General features: G+C 38.9%; 1 protein-coding gene across 2 annotated transcripts in view; it reads right to left on the bottom strand.

Moving 5' to 3' along the window:
* LOC149047176 (uncharacterized) overlaps positions 1–19,178 on the bottom strand; it is a 19,504-nt gene extending 326 nt beyond the window's left edge. Inside the window, exons 1-5 of one of the 2 annotated variants that reach the window (XM_089204769.1) lie at positions 19,028–19,178; positions 15,187–15,264; positions 8,761–9,365; positions 8,223–8,513; positions 1–7,892 (exon numbers count right to left, since the gene is read on the bottom strand). The exon at positions 1–7,892 is cut by the window's left edge and continues 326 nt beyond it. In XM_089204769.1, the coding sequence (XP_089060895.1) occupies positions 2,617–7,892; positions 8,223–8,513; positions 8,761–9,365; positions 15,187–15,206 (6,192 nt within the window). In that variant the 5' untranslated portion in view covers positions 15,207–15,264; positions 19,028–19,178 and the 3' untranslated portion in view covers positions 1–2,616. Of the gene's footprint in view, positions 7,893–8,222; positions 8,514–8,760; positions 9,366–14,415; positions 14,761–14,928; positions 15,265–19,027 lie in introns of those variants that run through there. The other variant, XR_016186088.1, reaches the window with a different exon arrangement.
* Positions 19,179–19,892: the final 714 nt, after the last annotated feature.

Below are 19,892 nucleotides of genomic sequence, written 5' to 3' on the forward strand. Positions count from 1 at the left end.
ACCTCAGCCGTGCCAAACAAAATCCATAGATTATTCTAATGTATTTCGGCAGGGTTGCGTTACCGCGGGGAAGTCAAAATAATAATAATTGTCCTTTACGGAGTATGCGCTAAGGATGCTTCAGAAAATGCTGAATTTCGCAAGACATTGCTCGACGTCTGAATCAGAGTCGTGCTTCCGCTGTGCTATATAGTCGAACCTAATTGCAATTAAGTTCCACTTTAATCAAAATAAGAGCAGACTGATATTTTTTTTATTAATTCTTGTTGTTTGATTGGAATTTGTTTCACTAGTATTTTCTCTTTCTCCTCTTGCTTTTAATCGTGAAAATTATTTTGTATACTAATGTTTAGAAAAGTAAGTATTTCGTCAGAGATTTTATAGTAAAACACCAGCCTGCTCGTGCTGTTTTGATTTTAATATCGAGTTATTGTAATGTCTAAAAGTCAATTTGCCTTTCCTTTTAAACAGAAATTTGTAATACTAACATATTAGTTTCGCATCTTAAAATTATTCGAATATTGACAAGACAAAATAATAGGCTCCATTATTTTCTCTTGACACTGACTATGGAAAAAAAAAAGTAGCAATGGTGAATTTTTCGCCATCAACAACTTCCTTTACTAAATAACTACCAAGACAATTGCTTCACTTCTACGGTTGGAAAAAGGCCTTAACCCTTTCGCTCCCAAGATCTCATTAGTAATTCTCCTTACTGTCTACCATACAGTTCTTGTGATGTTAGTTTGGCGAATTAGGTATTGGATCAACTAATAATTTCCGAACTGACATTGTTCTTTATTCTCGTCACTTCTATGCTTGATGTTGTATTGATATTTTAAGGAGGTCTTGGTCACTCGTGGAACGTAAACGGTTAAGGTCTTGGTTGAATTGGTATCTCAGTCAAAGTGAGCTTACTTTACAGAGATTGAAACTGTTTTGCTTTGCTGTTGTCGTTGTTTTGCTTAAGTTGTTTTGTTTTTTATTTGGTTTTTCTGTTTTGGTTTCTTCCTATTAAAACTAGATAAAACAAATTTCAAGTACTTCTACCCAATCTAATAACATAACGGTACACGAGACCAATAGCTCACGTTAATAAGTCTATAGACGCTACAATATACCTACTGGTTTGACATAGTCAAAATATGAGTAACTTACTATGTCTTATATTTCGTGAGGACTTTGCATTTCCTATTTTACGAAAGCATTGGCCAACTAGTATTTTCTCTCGCCTAACTTTTAATCCTTCCTGACCGTTTTATTTAACTATATCAATAAGTGTATATCCTGGTTAGAACTTTAAAGTAAGAGACAACTCTTAAATTTTTACCTAGTTTCTGCTTCTCAGGTCGTGATCACAGTCAGCATTAGCATGCTTTTTTACTTCCCTTGGATCGATTGTTTCAAAAAATATGTGTGCCACAAATAATTTTTTTTTCTATTTTGGTAATTTTGTGATTTGATGACAACGGTATGGATACATTACCACAACCGAATTCCTACAACATCACTATAAATTTTCTTGGTAGCTCTGCCTCAGTGAATTAAATCTCCTATGTACGTCCCCGGCTTTTCACTTCCTTCCTCAATGAAATCAGGATTTCTGAGAATATAATGCAGATATACATGGGCTATTTCAAGTCTGTTCAGCAGATTTTGGCAACAAACAAATGATTTTTAGAATAGAGGGAACAGACTCAATTTCACTTAATACAATACTTTTGAGTTACTCGATAACCCTTGGTGGTGAGGTAAAATCCAATAGCCATACTCTCTACTTTTCTCTGACTAACTTGTACTTCACGAGAGATATAGAATCGAGGAACATATTTGAATAAATCCAGGGTTTCTTCCGGCCATACTTCGTTCAAGCCGTTTAGTTGACGACTCCGATCGACAAATACTTTTTTGAATTCATGAATCTTTGCAGGCAGCTTAGCCATGAAATGTATAACGTTATCTGAATTTTTTCTGTAAATCATCTGAACTCCTAATTATATAGTTGACGCTCAGTTTGAGTTTTTAACAACAAAACCTAATACGAAGGATAACTTTTAAAAATCTGAAAAGAAAGGGTCTTGTCATGTTTCTGCTGATAGTATTACTTTATGCTAATCGAGTGCTAATTTAAAGTCTTATTTCACTTTGTGTGACCTCAATATGATTATAAGCTTCGACTGAATCTGAGTGGTTTTTCAAATTTTCGTATTATGTCCAATGCATATTGAAATGGTCTTGGAATGGCATGTTGGGTGGTTTTCTCAAATAATTTTAGTCCATGTGGACTATTGTGACTCCCATTGCGTGCCTTCATTTTGACGGCCATCCGGGACATCGGCCATGTGTTTTGTCGAAAAAGAATTAGTCGCCACGTTTGTGCTGGCATATTTAGCAAAATTGCTGAGTTAAGGTAACTCTGAGCTCGAAACAGTTTGTAAATTCTATCGTTTTTCGTGTGTAGTGTAATTTCGCTCGCTAAAGGGGCAATTTCTGTTCGTAGAAAACCTGCCCTATTGCCCTGCCCTAAACACATCCTATTTCGTTGAACACGTTGGCTGTGTCTGTATGATTTCCCCATAGAAATTGAGTCTTATGTTCAGTGCACGCTGGTGTGATTCAAGCGCAGTCGCTAGATCCTTTATATCCTTCTTTTGCGTTTCCAATGTTGTCGTAACACTTGGCTGTTTCTGGATGATTTTCCCCAAACAACATTATTCTTATATCTAGTGCACGCTTATGTGATTCAAGCGCAGACGTTGGATCCTGTAATTCCATTTGTGCGTATCCAATGTCGGTGTAGCTGTCGGCTGTTTTTGGGTGATTTTCACCAAAGAACATTTGTCTTATGTCCAGTGCACGCTGATATGATTCAAGCGCAGACGTTGGATCCTGTAATTCCATTTGTGCGTTTCCAATGTCGGTGTAGCTGTCGGCTGTTTTTGGGTGATTTTCACTAAAGAACATTTGTCTTATGTCCAGTGCACACTGATGTGATTCAAGCGCAGACGTTGGATCCTGTAATTCCATTTGTGCGTTTCCAATGTCGGTGTAGCTGTCGGCTGTTTCTGGGTGATTTTCACCAAAGAACATTTGTCTTATGTCCAGTGCACACTGATGTGATTCAAGTGCAGACGTTGGATCCTGTAATTTCATTTGTGCGTATCCAATGTTGGTGTAGCTGTCGGCTGTTTCTGGGTGATTTTTACCAAAGAAAATTTGTCTTATGTCCAGTGCACGCTGATGCGATTCAAGCGCAGACGTTGGATCCTGTAATTCCATTTGTGCGTTTCCAATGTTGGTGTAGCTGTTGGCTGTTACTGGGTGATTTTCACCAAAGAACATCAGTCTTATGTCCAATGCACGCTGATGCGATTCAAGTGCAGATAAAAAGTTTTTCATTACAAGTTGAACGCATCCTATTCCGTTGTAGCTGTCGGCTGTTTCTGGGTGATTTTCACCAAAGACCATTTGTCTTATGTCCAGTGCACGCTGATGTGATTCAAGCGCTGACGCTAGATTCTGTAATTTCGTTTGTGTGATTCCAATGTTGTGATAGCAGCACGCTGTATCGGGTTGGTTTTCTTCAAAAAATTCTAATTTTATGTCCAGTGCACGTCGAAATAATTCAAGGACGGATGTATAGTTTTTCTTTTCCAGTTGAAGGCATCCCATGTTGCCAAGGATTTTAGTTGTACCTGGGTGATTTTCTTCATGTAACTTTACCTTGATGTCCAGCGCACGCTGGTGCCATTCAAGAGCAGACTTTAAATCTCTTAATCTTTGAAATGCACATCCGATGTCGCTATAGATACTGGCTGTGTTTGGGTGGTTTTCTCCATCTAATTTTAATATAATGCCCAGTGCACGTTTGAATGATTCAAGCGCGGACATAAACTTATTCATATCAAATTGAGCCTGTCCTAGCCGTTGGTAGCTATCAGCTGTTTTTCGGTGGGTTTCTCCAAATACCTCAAGTCTGATGTCCAGTGCACGTTGATGTGATTCAAGCGCGGGTGGAAACCTTCCCATAGCACTTTCTACGCATCCAATGTTAAAATAGCTAATGGCAGTATCTGGATGGCTATCCTTAAACAAATGAAGTCCAATGTCCAGTGCTCTTTTGAATAAATTCAGGGCTTTTGTGGAATCCTTCGCACTCACCATCAGGTATTCTTCTTCTCCCACTTTATTGTAATTGCTGGCGATATCTGCAAGAGTGTTTTTTAACCCTCGCAATTTCCCTTTAAGTGAATGATTGTTTGATTGAAGATGTGCCAGGCGCTTCTGGTGCATTCTTGACACTCTTTGGTAGAAACGTAAACCTGATTCGTGATCTATCCTAAGCAAATTCTTCACTTGCTTGTCATGGGGCAAGTCAGCCAACTCTTTTATATCGTTGGTCAGTAACTCTGTCGTTATCTTGACAGCAAACTGTAGTGCCTCTTGAGCAGAGTGATAGTCCCCCCTCTTGAAGTGATTGGCACCTTCTTCAAGGTAACTTCTCGCAGTTTCTGTATGTAAATTGCCCAATGTCTCATTTCTAATTCTTCGTGCTTGTACATGTGAATTAGCAGCACGGTTAAAACGGCCCAGACTGCTGTATACCAATCCTAGTTGGTAGAGACTCTTGGCTGTTTTGTTGTGATACCGACCGAAATGCTTAAGTCTTATGTCAAGTGCGCGTTGATGCGTACTGAGAGATTCTACCAGGCGATGGATTTTCCACTGCACAAGACCTAGCTGGTACAAATTATCTCCTGTTTTTTCATGATCCTTACCCATTTCCGACTCGCTGATGGCAAGGGAACGCTGTAGTAGCGCCAAAGCCTTAGCGAGGTCTTCCTTGTGAAAAGAAGTTTTTCCCCATTCATAATAACTCTCCGCTGTTTCTGGATGATTTTCTCCAAACAAGCGTTTTCTGAAGGAGACTGCTTTCATGTGTGACCGGATGGCTTGACTATAGTCTACTTCCTTGTACTGCACACGTCCTAGATAATGGTGACTTCTCGCAATTTCTTCGTCTCTGGCTTGTCCTCGAAGAATCTTTAGCCGTATGTTGAAGGCGCGTTGGTGATTTTTATGTGCCAGGTCATACTGATTCAGTTTTAAATGCGAGATTCCAAGTTCATAGTAACTGTTAGCAGTGTCGACATGTTCGTCGCCGAGTAGTTTCTGTCTTATGTGTAAAGCGTGTTGGTGTGATCGGGACGCTTCACGGTACTTTTTTAAGCAAAAGTACGTCTTTCCGAGCTCGTGATAGCTGTCTGCTGTTTCTCTATTTTGCTTTCCTAATACTTCGATCGAAATCCTGTTTGCTTCCTTGTGAGAGGAGAGGGCATCTTCGTACTTTTCCAAGCACCACTGCGTGATTCCCAATTCATAGTAGCTTCTACCAGTATCCCTATGATGGTCTCCATGATTCTTCAATCTGATATGAAGTGCTCTTTGATGGGACTCTAGAGCAGCTGAATACTCGCCAATGTAACACTGTGTCACACCCAGCTCATGATAGCTGTTAGCTGCCTTGGAGGAATTAGCATCAGAACTGATATGAGCATCAAGGGCCTGCTGTTGATATTCAAGGGCTTGACTGTAATTCTTCAAGGTTCTCAGAACGACACCTAACTCGTGGTAAATGGCAGCTGCATTTCCATGGTTTCTGTCAAATATTTTCAGAGTAAGCTCGAGTGCGCGATGGTGGGATTGAAGACTATCTTCATATTCACTTTCGCGGAATTGAAATACAGCAAGGATGGAATAGCTTTTTGCTAATGCTTCAGTGACATCCTTATATTCCTGGTGTGAAGAATCTTGATCTGATATTCTTTTCTGGACTTCTTCCATACGGGCGATCTCTATTTGAACAATTTTTTTTGCTTCTTGGCAATTACCCATGTGAGATAGTATTTCCACAACAAACTGATGAAAATACATCATACTTGTTTTGTAACCTGAAGACGTGTCTACGACACTCTCTTGTTGAAGTAATCGATGAATATTGGTCTGAAATTGTTCTATTTTACTGGTAGAAACGAAAGTTTTGGTTGCTTTAACGATGATTAAATATATCATAATTTCAAGAGGCTGACTGCGGGAATGGTTGTCGTCTTTCCGCATTTTCTCTTGGGAAGTACTCTTGTACTTAGCCATTATTTCAGGGACAAACAAAAGACTTCGGCCTCCCACATTTTTGCACTGCTCTTCAGCATTTTGGTAAAAGTCCACGGCCCTTTTAATGTCGTTCGTGCTTTCATAAATCAGAGACAAGATCTGGGAACTAAGAACTTCTAGAATCTTCAGCAGCGGATCTGTGGTACCCTTCCACTTGGACAATGAGAACTCTAGAAGTTCGATACCTCCCTCGATGTTACCATTTACGAGCCGATAAATTCCAAAATAACAGGCGCACTTTCCTCTTTCTACGTCTGAAAAGTTGGACAGCTGCGTCTCTTTTAATAGGCTTGGTAGCAGCTGCATTGTCTTTGCTTCTGTTGAGTTCCAAGTTACTTCACTGAACGCCTTCGCAACTACCATCCGGTTAAAAGCCGCCCTGTCTCCACACTCTTCTGCTTCCGCCATTGCCTGGTCATAGATCTTGTTAAAAGTAGCACTATCTCTCCATAAAAGTGTGTCCAGAAACAGCTCAACTTTTGATAACACATCAAAAGCCTGGTTTCTTGTTTTGTCGTTCAAGGAGCAGCCGTCGGTCAAACTTGACACGATATTCTGCTTCTCTTTATAGAAAATCTCATGTGCAGCTGACTTGGACTCAGTATTTTCAGAAAGAAATTCGTCGCTTAGCGTACCGAGTAAGGAAATATTATGATTACAAAATCGAGTTTTGGCGTCAAGAAACAGTGCATTCATTTCTTTCAGTTCTCCTTTAGCCCTTGCAAATGATGCAAGAAGTTTATTCATTTTAAATAAGCCACAGTTTCTTTCGAGGAGTGATCTACGGTGAAGCCTTTTTAGAACATTGCTGGTTTTGGACTCGTCCAACCCCAAGACAGCTGCGGCAAGGTTCTCGTCAAAGCTCTGAGGAATGGTAGACAAGGCCACGATGGCATCTTTGTCACTTTGCAGAGTGAGTCTTTGAAAGGAGGATTCGAAGATTCCCATCAGTCTCGAGTTTCTGACATCCTCTGGTTTATGCAAGCTTTCTAAACTACTCTCGATCGATCTTTTAAAATCAGTGATGGCACCGTTCAAAGGCCTGTCACTTTTGAGAATAGATTTGCACAAAAGTAGAATGGCAAATGGCATATTTTCACATAAATCCGATATTTTCTTACTTTCGTAGTCGGTAGCTTTAGGGATCAATTTTTTGACTAATTCTTGTGAATGAATTTTATTGAGCGAACCCACTCTGAAAACTTCTGGATGAAAGAATTCCAAATGGAGAGTGAGAGATTCTCGAGAAGTGACAATGAACGTCATTTTAGGACATTTTGTGAGAATTTCCTTCAATAGACCAGCAACCTCATCCCGAACATTCGGTTGAAGTAAATTATCCATATCGTCAAGGATAAAGTACAAATTGTCGCTAACATATTCAATTGTTCTACAAAACAGATCAATTGGCTTTAAATGCTGAGTAAAAAAACTATCGTGAGGCGATAGACGGATATAGTACAGAAACTTTGACAATAGTTCGTCACATGTTCTAATTTTACTTAGCTCAAAGTGATAAACGCTCTTTCCTTGAAACTTGAGCTCATTTCCGACTGCTATTGCAACCTGAGATTTTCTAAATCCAGGAGGACCGTAGATCCAAACAATTCTTGCGGATACCGAAGTCAAGTTATTGATGATCTCTTCACATTCTGCTTTTCGACCAATGAAGTATTTGCCTTCCCTCGGAAGGTGAGGCTTGCGGAGTGAGGTTGGAACCTCTGTGGAAAACAGAAAAAGACTCTTTAAAATTTTTACCAGCCCTTTATGAAATACGTTGAAGCACAAACTGTCGTCCTCTTTGTTTTGGTGTTTAGTTTCCAGTATTACTGCTTTCGTTTCCTCTCACCGGCCTTAATATTTCTATACACTTTCTCATTTAACATAACATCCAGTTACCTTTCTTGTTGTTTCTTTTAAAATTATCCCTTGGAGGAAAATTCCACCATATTACATAATGGATATTCTTTACTTTTCTTGAAATATTGGCCGATTAAGAGTATACGATGTAATATTTTACAGTGATTTTAAGAGTGACGTCATATAATTACCTTCGAGTTTTGCTTCAACAACACCAATCCTGTCTTCAAGATCATCAAATCTGCTTTCCGTCAACTCCGCTTGGCGTGCCGTGTTCTGTTGGCCACTCTCCAATTCTTCAACCTTTTGTTTCCAATCTTCGATATCACTGGCAAAATTGTGAAGGGAATCTTGGACTTTGTTCTTTTCTTCTCTGCAGCCTTCAGATATTTTCTTTACGTCATCTTGAAGGGAGCTAAACTTTTGTTGAAGCAGTTGGAGCAATACTGGATCCACAGGAGAATTCATGCATATATGTGTACCTAAGAAAATGAGAATTAAACAACACTTATAAAATTTGATTCTATCAGCTAAGTTGCTAAGTAAAACCTAGTTACCTTGTGACACCCCCCACCAACACAGTACCAGTTTCTTTAAAAACTTACCCCTTCATTCAGTCACAAAAATTGCTGACTTCTTAATCGACCGTGAACCGCACTATGAAAGGTGACGTTAAATCACTAGTCAATGAAGTAACGTTGAAACATCTTTTATTAACATCCTTAATACCTCTGCTTTCCCAGTCTTTTAATTCTGTTCGAAGTTTTCCGTCATCTGCAGCAGGTAGCTTCAACTCTTTTACAAGTTGTTCCATTTCGACGAAAGTTTGATGAAACTTGGCCACATCCCACTTACTGAAGACGTAATGTGCCCAGTCATTCCGTGCCACTCTGACTTTATTGGCTGCATCCTGTATAGCTGTGGAGAAAACTGGAACACGACTGAGCAACGACAGCACAGCGGACGCATCACAGTGGTCATCAAATGCAGTGAACTTTGCCATGTGATTCGCAACATACAGCCTGGCAAAGTCCACGTGAGATGTTACTCGGCAATCGAACAAGGAATAGTTCAATCTTCCACCAGAGAGCCTCGGATGAACATCATTTCCATTAACGTTCTCGTATTTCAAAACTGTTGCTGGCGGCCACCTCTGAAGACGACAAGATGTGCTCTGTCCATGAATATTGTGGTTGGTCTTAAGGTTGTTATATTCCTTTTCAATTTCTTTCTCTACAGGTGAACGTATCTGGGGTATAAGAATTGTATTGAGTGCTATCCCAACCACCAGCCATCTTTTCCGGTGGTCGTCAGTTACAGCAAGGTGGCCTGACCTAACCGTTTGAAGGTAAAAACATTGTGGTTATGATATTCATATCATAAATACGGTAAAAAATAGAATTATAAACCAGAGAACTTACAAATTCTAATTTGCCTTAAACAGTATCAAGGTAGTATATCTCAGAATTTCTAAGGAAAGACCTTTACCCTCGTTTTATTAAGTACGAGTCGAGTAACAAAACAAGCTAAGAAAATCATAATTCCACAAATGAGTTATCACTCTTTTAAAAGAGAAGTGTAATCGTTTTTCTCACGATGTGGTCACTTCGGATGTAGATCTATCCAAAGGCAAACGATTATGCTTCTATTTTGAAAGTGTTATTCACCACGATGACAAACCATAACCTATGTTATGCCAGACGAATCACCACTCTGCCTTCACATTTTGCATTTGGACAGGCTTAACTAAGCGCCGATTGCACCGCAATTGTCGGCGACGGTGATATGTGCGTAGCGAAAGATCATGGATTGATGGCTAGCCCAACTTCAAGTAGGGCTGTAGTACTGGAGTATTTTACAATGTGTTTATGACTGTAGGCAAGAAAAACGAGGAAGTCCTGCACACATGGTCCCTCGAACTTACCCGCGATTTCCGGGTTAAGGTAATAAACATTTTTCCCCATTCGAATCTTTTTAAGTATACAGAAGCATAGCGGCTATTCAAACTAAATGGAGTCTCCGTTTGGTTGAAATTTTCTCCACATGCAAAGTACTTCACTTCTTAGCAATCAGCGTCAAGAAAAGTCATACAGTCCTATGCGCTTTCCAAATAAAATTGCAAATAAAGTTCAGATTACTTTCGGCAACTGATACAAAAAAGACTCTTTAAGATGTCAATAATTTCAAAGTACCAAGAAGTGCTGTACCTGCGAAAACAACCATCTGAACGCCAAACAAATCAGTAGCTGAGTGATAAGAAATCACAGCCTACCTTGCGGGTGTTTACTCTCGCTACACAGACTGCACCGGTAAAAATTACTCTTATCACTAACTGAAAAAATAGGTTCGCAATGCGTACTTGTGTGGGATTTCATTGACAAAGTGTTTGCAAGGGGTTTTTGAGCGGAAGCAAACCTGTCGCTCACCGTGAGTCAACTGTACTACAGCGGTGATATTAGGCCTGGAATCAACAGCCTGAATAGTAATTTTTGTGCAGGAATTATTTGAACAAATACAGATTCACAGGAGAGATCTGGGGTATTAACTTATACTTTTATCAAGCAATATGCCTTTCCCTCCCTCCCTGGAAGCTTTTTGGCGTGTTTTTGAACGTTTGGTAATCGTCTTCAACAAATAAATTACCTCTTGGTGGCTTAGGCTATTTATTTGTTTATACGGCAATACTGGAAATACTTGAAGCAGTAAATATTTTCGTAACAGTCACTGAAAAAAAATTGAAAACATTTCTGCTACTACTGTTTAACTCGTGGATACACGATAACGTAGAAACGAGTTCTTGTGGGCGCTCTGCGATATGCAAATTAGCGTGGACTCTTCGTAATTAGTCGTAATTAGTCTGCTTCGAACTCGAGATCTATCCTTCCGAAGAAGTAAGTCCAAAGTCCTGGCGCTATTATGATTGCACTGATCGTTGCGATATTTATTGTCTTTACACGCCTGTTTCGACATTTACTATATTGAAATGGACTTCAAATGTTTCAGATTAGTGCTATGATCAACTTAAAAACCAAATTTGAAGGGTCTTCGAATCGTCCATGCGCTAAACATAACGAGGACCAGCGAGAATCACGAAGACTTTGTGAGTGACAGCAAGCTGTTGACACAGAAATTCCCACGGAAACATGTACCCATGACATAAAAAAAATGGTAATTTGCAGCATTATTTCTTTCTACGCCAATTTGGGTCTTTCCGTTGTAATCGTTTCGTTTTGTTATTCTTCTATGCAAACGTGACTGTTTTGATGGTAAGAATGAAAGATGATCGCTTTCAAGAAGTCGTTGCCGAGCACGTGACTATAATCTGGCCGGTGTTGTCTTGATCACTTGAGATCTTTTTCGCTGAAAATACAGGACGACTTCCTATTTCAAGGAATGCTTTTCCAATTAATTCATATCGCATCGGTGTAAAAAAGTACAGGTATATGGGTGTTCTGAAAAACAAAAGGGAAATTCAAAACTACGAGAAATTGCGAGTAATCGGCCTCTCCTGCTACACGCGGGTTTTTTCGGTGTAACATGCGTGTGTTTCCTATAAGTTACAAGCACTTTACGCACGTGGGAATGCTGCAATCACGAATTTTAGATTACGTGAAAGTCACGCATGTGGTTGTTTGTTCACTTCACTAATATGTTTGTTTGCTTGTTGTTGTTTTTTTTGGTATCCTGGAGTATTTCAGGAGGGGTTGCAGACTTAACTGTGGAATAATTGTTTAATGCAGGGTTGTCAATAAAGGTTGCAGTTAGAAATTAGCCAAGATGCTAAAGGAGCTGCCTTGAAATTTCAAGACTGTGTTATGTAGTTTATTTTTGTCTTTTGTAAATGGTTGTTAAACTGGACAACTCTTAGAAAGATGACTTCAAACTTAATTTTAAAAGGCCTGTTCTGGTACCAAATGAATAAGCAGCATTTCCTTATTAATAGTTTTGCGAGTTTCTCATTACAAATTCCTCTGAAAAAAGGGAAACAACTCTTTTCATAACTATTTACTGCTTTCTTTTGTTGCTCTCTCAACTTAAAAACAATGTACATCATGATAAAGTAATTTGTTAGAGGACACCGTGAAATGAGGCCCAAACAGCTTTATGATCTGTGAAATATGTTGCTAAAACATCTGCTTGTATATCAATGTTAGATATATTTGTATATATATGATCAATTACTGTGTTGTTGTCAGTTGTATAAGTTGATATGAACTGTCTGTAATGGTTATCCCTCACTAGTAAATTATACAAAGGTCTTCTGTCTGTTTCAACAAGCCAATTTATATTAAAGTCTCCAGTAATGTTATTGCTGTCTGGTGAAATGTTATTTAATACCTCAGTTATTGCTTCATAAAGTTGCCTTACAAGCACGTTTGGGGAGTGATATATCCCTATGATTATTCAATCCTAAAGACTTGCTAACTTAATTACTGTTATTTCAACACCATGTATATTGTGACAATAGGGGTATCCAGGTAAGTATGGGATTTTACTGTACACAGCTGTACCACCATAAGACCTTGATCCATTGCTGGAATTAAGGTTGTCATTACGGAAGAGAACATAACCAGCAATGTCATACATGTCATTATTATCTTGAGAATTAAATCTTGTTTCTGTGAAAATATTGATATCAGCACTTAGATAAATTAAGTCTTTACGTATATCTTCTATGTGTTTGTGAAGAGACCTTACATTAAGATAACACAGTTTAAGAAGGGAAAATGTTATGTCATGGAGAGGAGAGATGCAAAGCTTAAGTTTTGCAGTTGTTCTTAATCTCTCCATCTGGATTAACAGCAATCTTGCTTTCACACAAATCAGAAATATATAGGCCTTCTATAACAGTCACTCTACTGAGTCCCACATAATGTATGTATGGAATAGTATTTCTGGTACTAAAATCCACAACAATTCCACTGTGAGTATCACCTTGTGACCTGTGAATTGTTTTTGCTGCTGCGGGATGCAGTGGAAATTGTTTTCTAACAACTTGTGCTGTTCTGTTTCTACTGCAAACTGTGTAGTCACAGGGTTTACTGGGGTCCATGTGTGTTCAATTCCTTGTACATACAAATGTCTTTTTTTATTCCTTGTTTTCTGACCTACATCTGAGTGGTCAAATTGTACCCATACAATACCAGATGGTTTGGTTTGTTGATGTAACTGAACTAGTTTAACAACATTTCCAGCACCATTTGTCAAGCCATCTTCGGTTCGTACATTCATGACAAAGTGTGTTCTTTCACCCTCAGCAAGACAAAGGGTTGAGGCTAACTGTTTTGTTTTTCTTGGATCATTGGGTATTTGTCTTAGTATTTTGTTTCTTAGCTCTGGAGAGATAGCTCCAATAACACTATCTAGAGCATTTATTGCGAATTTGTTTCCTGTGGCTGCATTATGGGCCCTTTGATTAAATTCATCTACTTTAGCATTCTGTATAAATAAGTGAGATGCATCTATTGGGTTGTTGATGTCTTCTTGTATAGCTCTCTTTAAGTTTTGCAATGTCAGCTACTGTGTGTTTACCTTTACGCAACCTATTAAGTAATTCCACAAACAATTTGCTGTCTCTTTGACCCATGATTTCATTAAGTTCAAACATTTTAAAGTGTTTATGCCATAAACTGGGAGAAAGAACAGCATAAATCTACATTTTTGAGGTCTTTGAAAATATAAGCATCCATAACAGATTCTAATTGGAATAAGTCACCAATAGCAATTATGCTCACACCTCCAAAATCCTCTCTACAGCCTTTTATATCTTTAAGCCTATTGTTTAGCTGTATTGCAAATTACCATTACCATTTCCTACCATTGAGATTTCATCAAAAAAAATCAATTGACTTCTCAAAGTGTTTAGTCTACTTGAATCAAGCTGTTTGTAATGTCTCAGTGATTGATTGGCAGGAATGGCCAGAGTGCTATGAAGAGTGTTACCCTTAAGCTTTACCAGTTGGAGCTAATAGTATAACTTTGATCTGATGAAAATCATCACCAGCTCTAGTGTTATAATACTTAAGCACTGCCTGATACAAATCTTTTGTTAAATGCGATTTGCCAACACCAGCCCCTCCACTGAGGAAGCAGTAGAAAGGGGTTTCTGAGGTTTTAATCTGATGTAAAATATGATAAAAAATTCTTTTTGCTCTTTATCGGATGTCTGGACCATTTGACGAAAATCGAAATCAGGTAATTCATTCAATATCAGTGGTTCATTATTCAGCAATGTTGATGGAATGTTGAGATTATCAGAGAGGTCATAGTTTTCACTTAAATCAGGATGTAAATCTTCATGAGATCCAATCCTTGAACGGAATTGGTCAATGGAGATCCCCATATTTACTTGTGTGCTTGAGCGAGCAACAACAACAATCCAACTAACTAGAAACTCAGTTTATTAAAATAATACAGTTCAAGGCAAACAATAGTTTCTTTCAGTTTGTGACACTTTGAGACACTCGTGAGACATTTTGAGACACTCGTGAGACACTTTGAGACACCCTGAGACTCTTTGAAGCGCAACCCGCACAAATACATTCAAGCCGACAAATGTTAGATTGCGAGAGTACAATGACTCCTTTCAATCTGGCACAACCCGCACCGAAGGTCCAAGCCGATAAATGTTGGCTTGTGAAAACGTAAAAGCTCCTGTGCAACCTGCACTGAACACAAGCCGCGTTTCAGCGTGTTGGCTTACGTGAAAAAATCTTCTGTTATAGACACCTGAAGAAATAACGAAACAAACGCCTCAGATTATGAAAGAAAGAACACAAACCAGGTGTACAAACGTAATCGCCATTCGTGAGAGCTTAATCGTGAAGCTCCCACAACAAAATTGAAAAGTTAAAGCACGCAAAGAACCCGTGAAAATATGAAATGACTTATCCTTACCTTGGAAACGAAAATCCCCAAGAAACAAATATGAAATTCCGAATAAGTTCTCCAAAACCCAACGACTGAGAAGAGAAATGGCCGCCGTACAATACACTATGAAAAAACGCTGACTGGAATCCAGTCTTCACGGCTCACTGAACGCAAATAGAAACCACGTGACAAGCACTTCTCTCTCGTGGACAAATAAATAAAGAAATAAAGAAATAAATTTCGCGGGCCTTGACTAAGTGTGGGAAATCCCACACAAAAACTCACCCAGATGATGATGATGGCATTCCGGGAGCTTTATTGAGCAAACGAAGTAGTCATTAGATTTATCACGTTTAGTGATGCCTATTGAAAAAAAAGATAAAAGGTGAATTAATATTCACCAAACAGGTAATGAGAATACTCAAACTTATCAGGTAGAAGTTGTCGTCTTCATCTGACTAATCATAACTAATTCAGTACAAGGAAATGTGTACCAGCTAAAGGAGAGAATCACCAATCAGAGCTTGGAGTTTAGGGATCTATTAACAGTATCGTATTTTATGGCCAAGGAGAGATTAAATGCAATGAATGTTTTCAACCCAAGCTGTTGCTCGATGTAAAAACATTTTGCAAACCCGAAACAATGAAGCGTGAAAAAGTGACACAGCGTGTGACATTGTTATTATGTTCGGCAAGACAGGCAAATATCAAGAGATAATTTGAGATTCATTGTTATACATCTGCGGTTTTCCTTGCTCTTATAAGACGACTGAGTTGGCTAACAATTAATCTCATGACCCTGCATAAATTAAAATTTATTCTGCTTGGCATACAGTTTTGACATCCCGACAAAATTGTATGTCGAGCGTAATACATTCATTAAACGCGATCAGTACCTAGATTGTGTACTTTATCAAAACGCACGTGGCTGAGGCTGGTGGCGTGATTGAGACAGAATACTTTGAAACTTTCTTCTCTGAATTCCTTAATGACTCCAGACAACTTGTCGTTAGCTCTTCGCTAGTTCTTGAAAACATAATAGAGCAGCCTGAGGCTAAAAACAGTTCATTTTTATTTTATTGCAAGACACAAAATTGGTTCTTCAAAGCTTCTGCGTATCTCAATATGCATTTTTGGTACATTAGCAGTGTTTACCAGAGGTAAAGTTGCATTGCTCTGTTGTAAACAGTGATAAACCCCCTTGTTTTGGCTTGTTTGCTTTGTTTGTCCTCGGCATGTGTGACAAAGCACTTAATGTCTCGTTTCACGGGAAACAGTCTCATTGTTTCCCTCAACTCCATTGTGGGAAACACTGAGACTCTCGGAAAAAAAACTGACGAGAAAACAAAATTTACTGTTTACCGGGGGAATATTGATTCAGTTTACATAACTCGAGGGATAACACTGAGACTCTCGGAAAAACAAACTGACGAGAAAACAAAATTTGCTGTTTACCGAGGGAATATTGATTAAGCGTACATAACCTGAGGGATAATGCACTCTGCACTACTGTTAGGAAACCTGTTTGATTGATAAGGTTCATATCCACCTCGGTCAGAGTGAAGGGGCTGAGGGACAGAATGACATTCAAATATTTCTTCATTTCTTTTCGCGTTTACGTAGTGCTTCAAGATTCTCTTTGTTTTGGGTAACCTTCATTGCATTGTTTTTTTTTACCCAAGTTGTTGCTCAGAGTGAAAACAATTTGCAAAACAGTAGTAGTGAAGCGTGAACGATTGAAAAAAACTGTGAAGTGAGATAAGATGTGACATTGCATGATTACAGCTTTATATACCACGGTTTCCCTTGTTCTAAAGATGATTGTGATGGCTGACAAGGAATCAAGTGACCATGTATAAATTAAATTGTACCCCGCTCGACGTTCAATTTTGACATTCCGTCAAACCTCTATGTCGGGTTATGCTTTTGAAGCAATTTTCTCTTAACTTCACAGTGATTCCAGACAATTTGTCGCCAGCTCTCCGCTAGTTCTTGAAAAACAGAATAGAGCAGCCTGAGGCTAAAAAAGGCTTTTCTATTTTATTAGAGGAAGAGATCAGAAAGAAAAGTCGGTTCTCCAAAGCTTTTACGTATCTTAAGATGTATTTGTGATACATTGGCAGTGTTCACAAGAAATTAAGTTATTCTTTTACAGACAGTGGTGAACGCTCATTTACAGTTTCCCTGTTTACTATTATCGTCCTCTGAAAGTATTATTACCAAAGCACTTAAGATAATGTCTGACCCGTTTCGACACATACAGTTTTTTTTTTCTTCAGTCTCACTGCCCTTCGACCTCCTATCGTGAAACAATACGCCTCTCGGCAAAAAAAACTATTTCTAGAAGGATCAGAAATTATTTGTGTTTTATACCATTACATAAGTGCTTCCCTTGCCTGAGAATCGGAAGTTTGCCGATCATGCAAAAAAAAAAAAAATCACTCAATTTTACCAAAACATTCTATACAAAACTAAAATCACTTTTGACGAGGTCTTATCAGAGTTCACTTCACAATTACCGCCGACTCAAATATCCCTAATAAGTAACTTAAGCAGGTATGGTACATGCAACCTGTTTGTAATCTTTTTCAGTGCTTTTCTTCACCAATTTTCCAATCAAATACTAACGAGTGATTTTGTTCGCTGTTACCTCCTTTGACACCAAATTAAATTTAGTCTTGAGGCTACACAAAGTGAAATTAAGTTGTGTTCGTTTCTAATGTGTAAGTTCCATCACCATGAGCGGATAAATTTACGGCAGCTTTAGATATTCTTTACCAGGAAGCCCATTTACTTTATCAATCTAGTTGATGAAACCAAATTATCTTGTTATACTCCACGCCAACACAGCACCGCAGTTTCTTCTGAAACTTGCCCCCTTTAATCGTTTGAAAGCGAAAGTGCTCACGTAATCACATTTCTGGTATTAATGCGCGGCTAAATTTACGGCAGCTTTAGATATCCTTTACCGGGAAGCCCATTTATTTTATCAACCTAGTTGATGAAACCAAATTATCTTGTTATACTCCACGCCAACACAGCACCGCAGTTTCTTCTGAAACTTGCCCCCTTTAATCGTTTGAAAGCGAAAGTGCTCACGTAATCACATTTCTGGTATTAATGCGCGGCTAAATTTACGGCAGCTTTAGATATCCTTTACCGGGAAGCCCATTTACTTTATCAACCTAGTTGATGAAACCAAATTATCTTGTTATACTCCACGCCAACACAGCACCGCAGTTTCTTCTGAAACTTGCCCCCTTTAATCGTTTGAAAGCGAAAGTGCTCACGTAATCACATTTCTGGTATTAATGCGCGGCTAAATTTACGGCAGCTTTAGATATCCTTTACCGGGAAGCCCATTCATTTTATCAACCTAGTTGATGAAACCAAATTATCTTGTTATACTCCACGCCAACACAGCACCGCAGTTTCTTCTGAAACTTGCCCCCTTTAATCGTTTGAAAGCGAAAGTGCTCACGTAATCACATTTCTGGTATTAATGCGCGGCTAAATTTACGGCAGCTTTAGATATCCTTTACCGGGAAGCCCATTTATTTTATCAACCTAGTTGATGAAACCAAATTATCTTGTTATACTCCACGCCAACACAGCACCGCAGTTTCTTCTGAAACTTGCCCCCTTTAATCGTTTGAAAGCGAAAGTGCTCACGTAATCACATTTCTGGTATTAATGCGCGGCTAAATTTACGGCAGCTTTAGATATCCTTTACCGGGAAGCCCATTTACTTTATCAACCTAGTTGGTGAAACCAAATTATCTTGTTATACTCCACGCCAACACAGCACCGCAGAATCTTTTGAAACTTGCCCCCTTTAATCGTTTGAAAGCGAAAGTGCTCACGTAATCACATTTCTGGTATTAATGCGTTTATCTCTGTTCTGGACACTACACAGTCCCTGTACTGAGATCCATATACGCGAATTATTTTCCAGCGAAAAAAAGTACTCAATGTCGATATCTGATTCTTGTAAAATTCGACTGATAAACAATAACATTGTAACTGCACTAGGTGCAAATTCAAAACAACTTCGTAAACTGAGTATAAGGCTCACCTGCTGCTACAACATTAGCAAACTTGATTGATAAACAAGGATAAAGCTCACCTTAGAGTTGCAAAATTCTACTTGCAGTTTTTTTATCTTAGTGTTGTACAAGAAAAGGCTTGAAGCTGTTGAGGAGGAGCTTCAAATGGTACGAATGTTTGACTCAAATGCACATCGAGGTTTGGCCTAAGCTTGACTATGCAACCACTTTATTTTCTTATGTGACGTCATTGATGTTCATTGGAAAACTGGAGCGTGAAAGTGAAAGAATTAGTTCGGATTGTTGTGACCTTCAAGGATGTTCTAGAAGTAGCTGTGTCATGCTGAGTCATCCCTGAATCAATATATAAATAGAATGTATTGCAATGTTACGGAACGTTGTAGATCCTCAACCGTACCTATAAAAGCCGAGCTTGTAACTAGATATAGGGAGTAGTTTAGTTACTGGTATAGCCCGACAGATATCAATAAAGCTGTATGCTGCAGATTACAAGACGTCCACACTCTAAAGGGGCAATTGTCTTTTGTAAATTCTCAACACTGTGTTCTGTATCTGCACCATGTAGATCTAAATAGATTGTTGTTACCTAAAGATATTGTCCACGAGTTAATTTTTCCCCTACTTCTCATGTTGAACCCACGACTCTGACGGGTTTCGTTTCATTCACATCCTCGGAGACCCAGGGGCTGTGAGTCGATTTCGACTCAGCCACTGGGTCTCCGAGGATGTGAATGAATTACTCACCACGTCTACCTCTTGCCCCCCTGGAAAGTCCTCAGCGACTTTGACGAGTAGCCACTGAAACGTTTTTCGCGAATCTCTGGTAAAGAGGAAATTTAGATGTGAAAGGCGAACTAAGTGTTTTTCATTGATCAATCGTCAGTTTGAAGAGTTTTCTAAGAAACAAGGGTTGGTACAACTGAA

The sequence above is a fragment of the Pocillopora damicornis genome, chromosome 4 (genome assembly GCF_964200805.1).
Source record: "Pocillopora damicornis chromosome 4, jaPocDami1.2, whole genome shotgun sequence".
Taxonomy (NCBI): Eukaryota; Metazoa; Cnidaria; class Anthozoa; order Scleractinia; family Pocilloporidae; genus Pocillopora; species Pocillopora damicornis.